Genomic DNA, 12629 nt, shown 5'->3' on the forward strand with positions numbered 1-12629 from the left:
AGGTCAAGTGAACTGGTTATGCTAAATTGACATAGCGTTAGGTGCATTAGTCATGGGGAAATGGGTCTGGGTGGGTTACTCTTCGGAGGGTCGGTGTGGACTGGTTGGGCCGAAGGGCCTGTTTCCACACTGTAGGGAATCTAATTTCATGATTAAAGCAGGTGTAAAAAATCACACATGGCTTAGTGGGGATGAGCAAACAGTCTGCTTCCTTATAAAATCCAATCCAATCAAATAAACACATGCAAAAAAAGTCACATTTTCTCAGATTTTGGAATTCAATTGACATTTATTTCAAAGCATTATTATACATATTTCTCCAAAGACAATTAAATAAGATTGCAACGGAAATATTAAATCAACATTGGTACATCCACTAGCCAGATATATATTCCTCAAGATCTTTCTTGAAGGAAATGACACATACAAAACACAGAAAGGTGGTGCACAATATTTATAAGACCAGTAGGATTCTAGCAGAAGAGTCTCAAATCACATCAGTACCCGTACCAAGAAATTCTGACTTTTCCCCTCAATTTCAAGGGGGGGGGGGGGGGGGAAAGGTGGCATAACAATGGACAGATGAGGAGATTCTCAGATGAGGAGATTATTTTGATTAGCAGTTGGACATTGGTGGGTTAGTGTATTGAGAAAAAGCTGGTGGCCTGCCTTTCTCCAACAAGGGAGTACCCACCATTGTGATGTGCAGTGCACCTACCCAAACCATGTAAATAAAGTGATCTTGCATTGTCTTTGCAAATCTTGGCAGGTGAGACTAGGATTGAATGATAAACTGATTTGCATTGTTACACCAGCGTTAGTTATTTATGTTAACTTCTTCCTACTCAGTTTCTCACCATGATGTCAATTGGCATTGTGAAACATTAAGAAAAGTGAAGATCACACTGAGGGAAAAAATCTAATTGGAATTTTACCACTTTCATTAAACCTAAGGTAGTTTCACTCTCTTCATTCCTCCCCATCTATACGTCCAGGTTTCAGAATCTTTTGTTTCAGTCCTCAAAGCTTTACTTAGCTTTGATCATAGTTCCTAAATCTGCTAGAACATATATTCCCTCTTGTGTGTGTGAGTTAAATCGAAAACTCAAGTGTCCTGGTGTATCATTCACATTAGTTTGTTTCTCCTATGTCCCCTGCATTCTCTCGCAGTCACTCCTTGCATCTGAATTAACATCACTGAACACAAACAATGATCTCATATTCACATGTTCCCTTCAGAAAAGGTATACTAAATTATTAGAAATTTGATACGCAGAGAGATCTTTATGTGTATCTGTTCTATGACAAATCTGCTCTGAATTACCATTAATAATGTTATTTTCTTTCAACTTTTACAATGAACCATCTGCTGTATTTTTGCTCCAAGATATTTGAAAATATCATACTGCATAGAATTTTGCAATAATATGAACTCTGGTGCTCTACTTCCTTGGACAATAAACATCAGGGTTCAGTAAATAATGCATATACTATTCTAGTTTTTAAATACTCCAACAGATATATTGAGAGTTGGACATTATTAAACACTAAAATCAAAAGCTTTCCTAATTTATACTTTCACTGCTGATTGTACTCAATGCACAAATCAGAAAAATATTCTGATTCTTTCTGTTAGCAATATAAGTACCAGTTTGAAATGCATTATTGAACTTATCAACTTTAAATTTATAGGACATTATAGAGTTTATTGACAAAATATTTCTTAGTTAAATCAAGCATTTTATGTCATTGAGATGATGATTTTGAATAAGCCACAACAATATTGCTGTTCAATGATTTAAAAGCATTACAATGAATAAATCTTTATATTTTATTGCATTGTGTACTGGTGAACAATAACACCATTTTAGGAGGTTTATAGATATTACACATCCTGAGGGATTATTACCACCCTGAGAAACCTACGATTGTTAATAAGAATCTCAGAACAAGTAATGACTATAATGACTAAATATGATTATCAATCTACATGACCTTCTACTGAATTTCTGTACGTGGCTAACCATTTTCTGTTTGATTTTTATCTGAGTATGTGTCAGTGTTGATGTATTTGTTGCTACCTCACGCAGCCTCACAAATAATTGAATAATTAGCTCTCACAATGAGGATAGCTGGATTTCCATCGACTGCTCAGTCAGTTTGTTTTCCACGGTTATGTCATTAGGTCCTGCGATTATTCTTCTTTAACAACAGGCTCAAACACTTTGACCACAAAGACTAATAACACACATTGAAACATACTTTTCATTTAGATTAATATAAAAGTATAATTCACTAAGATATGCTTCAGAAGTCTCTGATGATTTGGGAACATAAACTCCTTTTCCATTCTCTTGTTTCTTATTTAATTTCACGCTTAGCTTATGTGTTCTTCAAAATCATCTTGTTTTGCAAGTACAAGAGGAGCCACCAGTGTCCAGATGTAAAGGGAGCTGCAGACCCAACTGGAAGCAATTTTCATCCATACTGCAATCCAACTGCTTGATATGCTCTTAAAATCAGGACTATGGCTGTGTGTGGAATGCAAGATAACTACTTTCAATCACTATAACTCTTCTTGAATTTGGTCAGAAATATTAATTGCACCATTTTAAATTATAATAAAGTGAAATGATCCTTTGGGATAAATGGGTACATTTTTGTCTGAAATCTTAACAGGAGCATTAACTATTCTAAATAAAGTAGTTACTATCTCTGCTAAAGTACGTCAATTTTTAACTAAATACATTAGGTTCGACAATACGCCACAGTTTAGCCCTCTGCCATTTTATTTGGAAATGAAATATGGAGGAAAAGCTATATTTTTGAATCTGTCCTGACATGATAATTGCATTTTGTTACTGTATTCTATGTTTGTGAAAATAGATCATTATGATTGTACATTTCCTTAACATTAATGAACAGCTTGTTGAAAAGTCATTACACTTAATCCAGAGCAAAGGAAAGTTCAACAGAAACCTGATGGAGTGGTGCTGGTGTGGTGGTAATGTCACTGGACTAGTAATCTACTGAATCAGGCAAATATTCTGAGGGCATAGACTCTTATCTTGGATCCAACATAAATGAAAAGCTAGCCCATGGTTAATTTTTGCCAAAAAAAAATCTGGTTTACTAATTGCCCTTAAATAAGAAAATCTGCTATCCTTGCCGACATGCAACCCATAGCCAGGACTTAGCTGCCCTCCAGAGAATAAGTAAACAAACCCAACTCATCTGAACAAATAAAAATGTGAAGAAGACATAGTGTTTGGCAAGTTTGCTTTCTGAGGAGAAAGTGAGGACTGCAGATGCTGGTGATCAGAGCTGAAAATGTGTTGCTGGAAAAGCGCAGCAGGTCAGGCAGCATCCAAGGAGCAGGAGAATCGACGTTTCGGCTTCCTGAAGAAGGGCTCATGCCTGAAATGTCGATTCTCCTGCTCCTTGGATGCTGCCTGACCTGCTGCGCTTTTCCAGCAACACATTTTCAAGTTTGCTTTCCGTCTTATTTTGAATGCATTTAAAGAAAAATAATTTTAATCACCGTATTAAATGACCATGTAAGTAACAGAAATTGACAAGCACAATTGGAATAATTCACCAAAGCTACTCAGAGTTCTGAAGTGTCTACCGTTTACTACAAGTATCATTGACAATATTGACGTTCATCCTGAATACTTCTATGACATTCTGCAATCTGTTGCAATAAAGCTATTTATTATGTGAAAGTTTGATAAAATTAGTTACTCTGTAAATAAGTAAATGATCTTTCATGAGATTCCTGCAAAGTAATCCGCAACTTTGCTGCTCAAAAGTGGATTGTCTGCCATTGCTGGATTTTCATTCTTTAAGTCAGTGACAGTTTGTAAAATTTTCACAATTTAAAATTAACCGTTTGGCTCTACATGTTGCTAAATATGCCCCCAGAATATTTGCCTGATTCAGTAGATTACTAGTCCAGTGACATTACCACCACACCCACACCACCCCATTGGGCTTGTCACTGGCAGATTTTCAGCACCTCTGCCCAGTAGTGAGCCAAAAATGCTAGTGCAGACCTGATTCCTCTGTTCCTATTCCAGATGCGGGTTGCAATCTTTCTATCAATGTGCAAATTCCTCTCTTTGAGGAATTTTTTAATACCAAGGTTTTGATAGTTTTACTTTCAAAGTATTGCCCATGGGTGGTTTTGACCAAGTGCTTGCAATATTAAGTTAACCATTACATTATTTGTATTGGGTCCGAAGTATTTGTTACCAGCCAGATTTAATTACCTGGTCGACAACAAGTGGTTGACAGGCAAATGATGTTGAGGTAAAAAAAGTAATAAAAATGCTGTTAGGTTTACTTAATTTCATGGGTTCCAACAATACAAAATATTTATAATCCAGGTGCAATGGCTCCAGTTTGAGTTCATCAAAGGTAATTTGTTTTAGTATGGGATGAAATCCATTTCCTGTTCCATCAAATTCCACTGGGGGAGTCAGTAATCTTTAAATTATGACATGCAGAGCATAATCGGTTCCAAGAATTGCTAGCTGGCTACATTCAATTCTTCTCAGCAATAGGTTGCAAGGTTTTTCAATAGATCACTCAGGACAGTTTGAGTGTCACTGAAGAGGAAATCAAAGGCTATAAGCAGAGAGTGAGAATGTGAAAGAGACACATGAGCAGACTCCCTGTTAGGAGGCAGTTGGCTGTCTGTTCTGCCGAGAAGACAGCTTGATGACACAGAACCTGTGCAGAGGACTGAGTGCAGAGGCAAGGATAATTGGATTGCTCTATGCTGTTAAATCCTTGGCAGAAGGTCTGGGAATTGATGGGGAGTGTCAGAAACAGGACCTAGAATAAGCCATGAAGAACTGAGAAATTGAGAAGTTATTGACTCTGCACTGGGGGAGCTTCAGAAGAAGCCGGAGATGAGGGAAAAACTCAGGGGTGGAATGGGCTCACTCAGGCTAGCTGTCCGTGGAAGAGCAGGAGTTACAGATCAACCAGAATATTAGCAGACACTGCAGCGGTACATAATGGAGAAGCTCTTGAGAAAGTGTTTCAAGGCTCGATTGGCATAACTGAATGGTCCTATGTGAGGTTTAATGAGATTTCGTAACCCACTGGGTCATTAACATCCGTTGGGAGTTGCTGAGAAATCTGTGGGATCTGCTTTTGTTAATTTTTATGCATTGTTTGGTGTTCAATCACATTCTATATTTACCATACATCAGGTCTGGGTTTTACAGGTATGTTGCACACTAAATGTAAGTTTTATCCCTGTTGAAGCACTGTAAAGTTTATTTTTGTTTGTTCAAACCATGGAATCTAATGGCTTCATTCTCTTAGTATGTCCCCTGGATCTTACACTTTGTCATACAGTGCATAAAGAGGTCATTCGACCCATTGGGTCTGAAGAGCATCCACCCAATTAATTGGTTACAAAGCAGGTTGGGATATCCTGAGCTTGTGAAAAATATAAAAGTGAGAATGATTTATTGCATTTAAAATTTAGCACATCACAAATAACTACAAGACCATAAGGTATAGGAACAGAATTAGGCCATTTAGTCATTTGGTCATGGCTGATATGCTTCTCAATTCCACTCTCCCATAACAATAGTACCTTGACTTTCATAGCACTTTTAATGTAACGGAACAATTCTAAGATATTTGATATGAGCAAACTGGCTCCAAACCACAAACAGGGATAATGGGGAAGATGCTTAAAAAGCATCAACATAAAGGTAGGCTTATGAAGCATTTTAAGGGAAGGAAGAAACATTGAGAGGCAGAGAGGTTTAGAGAAATAATTACAAAGTGCAGGGCTTTGTCAGCTGAAGTCCCAGGCACCAGTGGTAGAACTCATAAAGTTGGGAATGCACACAGGGAGAGGATGCAATTATCATTGGTTTCCCATCCCTAACTGCACTTGCGTGAATGCAGGTGAATTGATGTCTTGAACTGTTACGAGTGTGGATACCCTTGTAGTTCTGTGTGGGAGGGTGTTCCAGGATTTTGAATTAGCAACAATGAAGGAACAGTGATTTGGTTACAAGTTGAGGTGGTGTTGTAAAAGCATTGGGAAGTTGCTGTAGTGTGATATTGAATATGGCACACACTGATGCCACTATGTCCATGTGGAGGGAGTGAATGTTTAAGCTGATGGATGGGGTTGCAAAACGAATGGCTGTTTTAACTTTGGCAGTGTCAAGCTTCTTGATTGTTATTGGAGCCCCACTTATTCAGGTATGGTGGGGGAGGGGAGTTCCATTACACTCTTAACTTGGGTCTTGAAGATAGTGATTGACTTTTGGGGAGTTGAGAGTTGAGATGCTCAATGCAGAATTCCCCAAGCTCTGACTTATTATTTTAGTCACAATTTTATAATGTGATCCAGTTCAATTTCAGATAAATAGTCACCCCTGAGATTTCATGATGAGGAATTCATCAATGGTCATATTCTCTTTTGTTGGAAAAGGTAATTGTCTTACATAAATGCTAGCTGCTATTCATCAGCTCATGCCCTGAATTTGTTCAAGGTTGCTGTGTATGGACTCAAACTGATTTAGTACCTGAGGTAAAAACAAAATACTGCAAATTCTGGAAATCTGAAATAAAAACAGAAAGTGCTGGAGAAACACAGGTCAGGCAGCATCTATGGAGAAAGAGACAGAGATAATATTTTGAAACCCAAATTACTGTGTCATTGAGTGTCCAAAATAGAAATGCAGTGTTAAATTGATTAGGAAAAAGGTATCCTGTTCAGCTTCAGGGACCCAGGTTCGATTCCAGTCTCGTGCGACTGTGTGGAATTTGCACATTCTCCCTGTGTCTGTGTAGGTTTCCTCTGGGTGGCCCAGTTTCTTCCCACAATCCAAAGATGTGCAGGTTAGGTTAATTGGGCATGCTAAATTGCCCATAGTATTCAAGGATGTGTAGGTTAAGTGCATTAGTCAGGGGTAAAGGCAGAGTAATGGGAAACAGGTTAAGGGGGGTATTCTTTGGAGGGTCTGTGTGGGTTTGTTGGGCCAAAGGCCTTTTCCACACAACATTACCCGATGCATTTTAGCACTAAGTGCTTCACTGAAAAACAAGTCTCTATTTGTAGGATTGTAATGAGGTTAGCCAGGTGGGACATCACAGAATATGTGTTTCTGATTGGGGCTGGTAATCAGGTCCAATCAGGGAGCCCCAGCTGACAGATAAGAACAGGAGTGTCAGAGATCCTGTTCACTCTGAGAGCTGGTTCTGAAGGATCTGGACCAGTGTCAAAGGCTTTCCACATGTAAATAAAGGGTGATTTGGTGATAAGATACTGGCTTTTGTGGAGTTATTTGACAATTATCACTTAAGAGGCAGATGTGCTCATCCCTGCCAGAACCTTGTCATATTTATTCTGCCAGTTTCATATTTAAAGGCCAGCCGCACACTTCAGATACTGCAAGCCAGGAACTGTGGCTGATCCTGGGGCATTCGAATCCTTACATTGAGAACATAGCCAAGAGGGAAGGAAAGCTTTGGGGACATGAATCTTGGTAGATGGGGGAATGGAGGGGAGTGTTGTCCTTTACTCTGCAGACAGCCACAGGCTTCCCCTTTACCAGCTTTAACAAAATGCAAATAGGTAAGAAGGTAGTCACTACTCAAAAGTGAGCTTCTGAAGTTGCTTTTCAAGGTGTCTAGGGAAAGTTGTAAAGCCTTTCTCAATATTGAGAACCTGTTTTTTTTCTATTCTTAACCATATTTTTCCACCTGTTTCACCATGGCTCACATCACATCATGGAGCAGAAAATACGTCCCCATTAAATCTTTTTCTCACTATGCAGCCAAGCCTGCACTTCTGCATACCAACACCTGCAGCATTTTGTTTTTATGCTCCTTTTCAAAGGGGAGATACTGCTTTGGAAGAATCACTCCATGTTCTATAAAAACATTTCCAGGAGACACAGGAAATCCTTCATGAAATTAAACTTTAATCTTGCAAAATCAAAGCTGTGAGAGCCAGCAAAATGCCTTTCCCAGGCTTCCTGCAGGCTCTTTGTTCTCCTGCAACTTACACAGTTATTCTTCCCGCGCTTATTGGATAATATTAGCACAACCAATCATGCTGGCTTACTTTACCTTTCTAAACTAATCATCGTCTGCCACACTGGTACCCTCCATCACACTTAACCTATCACATTACAACACCATCATCTTCAGCATTAGCTCATCTACCAGTGATTCAGCCAACCTATCACAATGCACAACCATTATCTGTTACTGGAGCCCTGTAATATGATCCGGGCATGAATACAACCCTAAGTTAACTAGATAACTGCCAGAGTAACTTTCATAATACCTTATAGCTGCAACAAATAATGGAAACTTTTCAAAATGAATTGGTGCTGGGATACTTTGAACAATGGCAAGTATTTAACATAGGTTTGCAGACAATGCACTGGCATCCTTAGTGGAAGCACTGGAAAGGGGAAGAACATCCTGAAGCTGCTGATGAGGCAGTTAGAACAAATAGCAGAGTGTGTTAATGCATCAGGAATGCAGATGCAGTACATGAGGAAGTGTAATGGGTTCTCGAAGTGAGCAAGATCATCTTCAAATGTCACAGTTTTCCATCACACCAGCACCATCATGCAGTGCTCAGTTCCAACAATCATCTACCAATAGTGTCTGCTTACCTTTATACAGTCAGCATTGTTGTAAGCATCACACCTACAACTGATGGCATGCATGAACTTACTGTTCTAACCAGATTCTGGGCAAGGTTCCAGATAACTCCAACTCTTAACAGGCTCCCCTTCTTTTATCAGTCTGTCCCTTGGCTGGTTTCAAAAAAAGCTAATTTAAAAAGGACCTCTTCCCTTTCTCCTATTCTGAAATGAACTTATGCCTTAATAGGAGTCAAAGTTTTCTTGAAATAATAAAAGGAAAAGGTGAAATTTTATAGGGTTGTGAGCAAATGCTAGAGAAACTCAACAGGTCTGGCAGCATTTGTGGTGAGAGAAACAAGATTGCTTTTTTAATTTTAGTGCAGAAGGAGTTGAGAATCATACTGAAAAAAAAACCCACTTCTGATCTTAGTTTACAGGGAAATTCATGGAGCAGCAGCAGATGGTTGGATCTTCAACCCTGAAGAACTCATGCCGTGATGTCCAGGGACATCATCTCCAAAATCCACACCATTTCCTTTGTGCTGGGTTTGACTCTAAACAGAAGAATGCTTTCCCCAATTCCATTGCTTTCAATTTTGCTGGGGGTCCTTTATCATTCAGTCAAATGCTATCTTGTTGTCAAGGCAAGTCATTCTTACCTCACCTTTAGAGCTTAGCTCCTTTGTCCACATTTGGACCAAGGTTGTCATAAGCTCTGGAGCTGAGTGGCTTAAACAAAATCCAAACTGAATATCAGTGAGCAGGTTATTGCTCAATAATTCCAATTTGATAGTATGGTTGATGATACCTTTCATGACTTTTCTAATGATTTACAGTTGATTGTTATGATGGTAATTGACCAGATTGAATTTGCCCCTTTTTTTGTGGACAGGACATAGGGGGCTATTTTGCACATTGTCAGGTAAGTGCCTATGTTGTCACTGCATTTGGGCAGATTGGGCAAATGTTCAGTAGTTTGAGAGCACAATACTATAGCTGACTTGTCAGCACGCAGAGTAGATTTTGTCACATCCAGAGGCTTCAGCCATTTCTTAATATCAGATGGAGTGGATGCATTATCTGAAGACTAGCATTTGATGGAGGGATTTCCAGTGGATGATCCATGTGACACGTCTGACTGAAGATAGTTGCAAAGGCTTCAATCTTGCATATTCGGCATTAATGTGCTGGACTCTCCACCATTGAAAAGGGAGATATTTTTGGAGCATGCTCCTCCTGTCAGTTGTGTAATTATCCACCATCAGTGCAGGTATCTCTGAGGATTGTGAATTTGGACAGGACTAATGATAGGGAAGGGTGAGACTATGGGGAAATTTGAATGTAATGATTAGAAATTTGAAATAGAGGCATTATTTGTCTGAAGGTCAATGTAGGTTAGTGAGAACCGGGGGAATGTGTGAACAGGACTTTGTGCAAGTAAAGACATGGATTTGGATAAACACAATTTTATAGGGGCCAGGATGTGAGAGGCCATTCAGAAGCATAATGGAATAATCAAGTGTGACAATCCTATGGTTTTAAGAGGAGTATTTTGTCCTGCTTTTTTTAAAAATTAAGAGAAATTGAGACAGGTACAAAGTGGTCTGTTCCAAGCCAATAAAGTAAACAGCTTGATTTTTTTGTTTAAGTTGAACAACAGAAGCAGCCTAAATGGGTGGGGTCAAGCTCCCACAGAACCAGGGTTTTGGTTCACTTTCAATAATTGATAGAGTTTTGAAGTTGCCCTGCATCTCTCCCTGCTACAATAAAATGCTTGAGTTTTCTCTCTCTCTCTGCCAGAATTTTCTCTTGATATCCCATACTGGAAAAACATTGCACATGAAAAATCTGTTTTACTGACTTTACCTTTGCCAAGGATATGTGATGGTACTACATTGGAACAGTTGCTGTTTCATAGTTTGCTGTTTCATCTATTGTACTGTTAAGTTTTCCAACAGAGTTAAAGATATACAAATTCTTTTTTCTTTTGTTTGTATTTTAACTGTAGTGGTAAGAATAAAGTGTGTTTTGTGTAAAGCTGAGTAGTGTGACCAACTGAATTACATCTGGAACACTGCACCTTACACTTACCTCTAAGTAAGAAAAGAGTTAAAATCTTGACTATCTCTCTGATATATTTGATGGGGTTTGGTCCAGTCCATTGCTCAAGTCCAGAGACAGTAAAGGCATAGATGAGGATTGCAGGGCAAATCAGCTACAGCAGGTGTGCAGTCATCAGTGTTACAAAGGTGGAAATGTAAAATGTTAATAACCTTAGTGATAGGTGTGGTGATGTGGTTGGAAGCTTAGTTTGGAGACAAGTATGACACGACAATTGCAAACAGCCTGGTTTAACCTCAGCAAATTGAGAGCAAGAGTGGTAGAGTTAGTAGCAAGTGAAGACAATTGTACTGAGGACTATAGGCAATGGCTTTGGTCTCGCCAGTACTTAACGCAGGAAATTTCTGCTCATACAGTTTTGACCTCATATAAGGTGGAGAGTTATCTCAACCTTGTGATGGCAGGGACCCCTGAAATTTAGGAAAAGAATGTATTTGGGCCGGTTGTGCATTCCTCAAAGATGGGAGTGCAGAGATCATGGAAAATTGTCATGGCAATTATTGTAATCGTTCAGCAGTTCTGGTACAGACTACAATTTTGCTGGGCCTTGCAAATGAAAACCTGTGTTGTCTATGACTTGTCTTTTCACAATCTTGATAACAAAGACATCCACACATTCCGCCTATTTATTGCCGCAAGAATGGAGGAGAACAGGAGAGATGGGTTTAAGAACATGTTGTCACACTGAAAAGAATTGCATTGTAGGATGATTCTTGAACAGTAACCAGCTTCAGTAGGTGAGAATAAGACCTGGTACTATTTGACATTGCTTCGCTAAATCTCGAGGTGAGTGATCAAACCATTCCAAATCCAGTTAAGCTGTGTTCCTGGACCCAAGCAACAGCCCAAAACACAAGACAATTGTGGCATTAGTGGGGGCCTGGCATCAACGTTGAAGGTGAGGGGGTAGTTGAGCAAATAAAAAGCTACAGAAATGTTGTGGTGAGAAGGGTGAGCAAAGACTAGCAAGTTGGAATTTCAAAACCCAGTGTAAACTAATTGAGAGATAGCTTTTCTTTTCCCTGGATGGGCACAGAAGCAAGTCAAGCTCTGTGGGAAAGATGATCATGGTGAAAATACACGGAAGTATTTCAGAACTGGCCTTCTCTTTGAGTCCCATGAAAATAGAAAGGTCAAACAAATGCTTTTGGTATCTATTTGTCTGTATGACAAATAGTAATATCTGGTCTTAAATATGGTATTTGGCATTTTGAGTTGTAATTCTGATGTCTGCGTAGGAATCTTGATTGAAAATCCCGATATGATTGATAAGAAGTTGATACACTAATTTAATTCAGAGGAAAGTTGATAATCAGAAATATTTTGCTCTGTTGTAAATTGCTCCAAAAAACATTTGTGAAGCAAATTTGTTTGATAAGACACAAGTGAGTATACACCAAATACAAGATATTTGAGCCACATGCAACTGAACAAGAAACACATTGGACCAGAAAAACATATGTTACAATTCCATATAACTATCAGTGAGAAATGAAAAATCCATCATTGGTGACCTTTAGGTTTCTAAAGATGAGATCGTTTTCAAGTTTGTGCAGATTAATCTAGTCAAAGAATATAAATAAATATAAAATATGGATTAATAAACTCCCAAAGAAAACTGGAAAGAACTTTGGAGTCTTTGCACTTCAACTGGAAATGTGGAAAACCAGGACTTCCATCCAGTTGAGAGCAAGGCAGTGGAATCTATCTCAAAGCAGATATTGGATCATAATGATGGGAGATCCAGGTCTGTATGGATGCAACAGAGAGTTCTCCCTGACTTCATGTGAAACTCTGGAGCAGGATTGTATATCTCCAAGTGAGTAGACTATGTAGAGGCAAGTTGAAAGTGCTTACTATATTTCC

General features: G+C 38.9%; 1 protein-coding gene across 2 annotated transcripts in view; it reads right to left on the reverse strand.

Moving 5' to 3' along the window:
* Window positions 1-557: 557 nt before the first annotated feature.
* LOC122549386 (serine incorporator 1-like) overlaps window positions 558-12629 on the reverse strand; it is an 81459-nt gene continuing 69387 nt past the window's right edge. For both annotated transcript variants that reach the window (XM_087985810.1, XM_043689121.2), the window contains exon 9: window positions 558-2531. In XM_087985810.1, the coding sequence (XP_087841936.1) occupies window positions 2378-2531 (154 nt within the window). In that variant the 3' untranslated portion in view covers window positions 558-2377. The remainder of the gene's footprint in view (window positions 2532-12629) is intronic.

This window comes from Chiloscyllium plagiosum, unplaced genomic scaffold, assembly GCF_037043375.1.
Source record: "Chiloscyllium plagiosum isolate Xiang-an unplaced genomic scaffold, Cpla_swu_hap1 HiC_scaffold_4, whole genome shotgun sequence".
NCBI classification, from domain to species: domain Eukaryota; kingdom Metazoa; phylum Chordata; class Chondrichthyes; order Orectolobiformes; family Hemiscylliidae; genus Chiloscyllium; species Chiloscyllium plagiosum.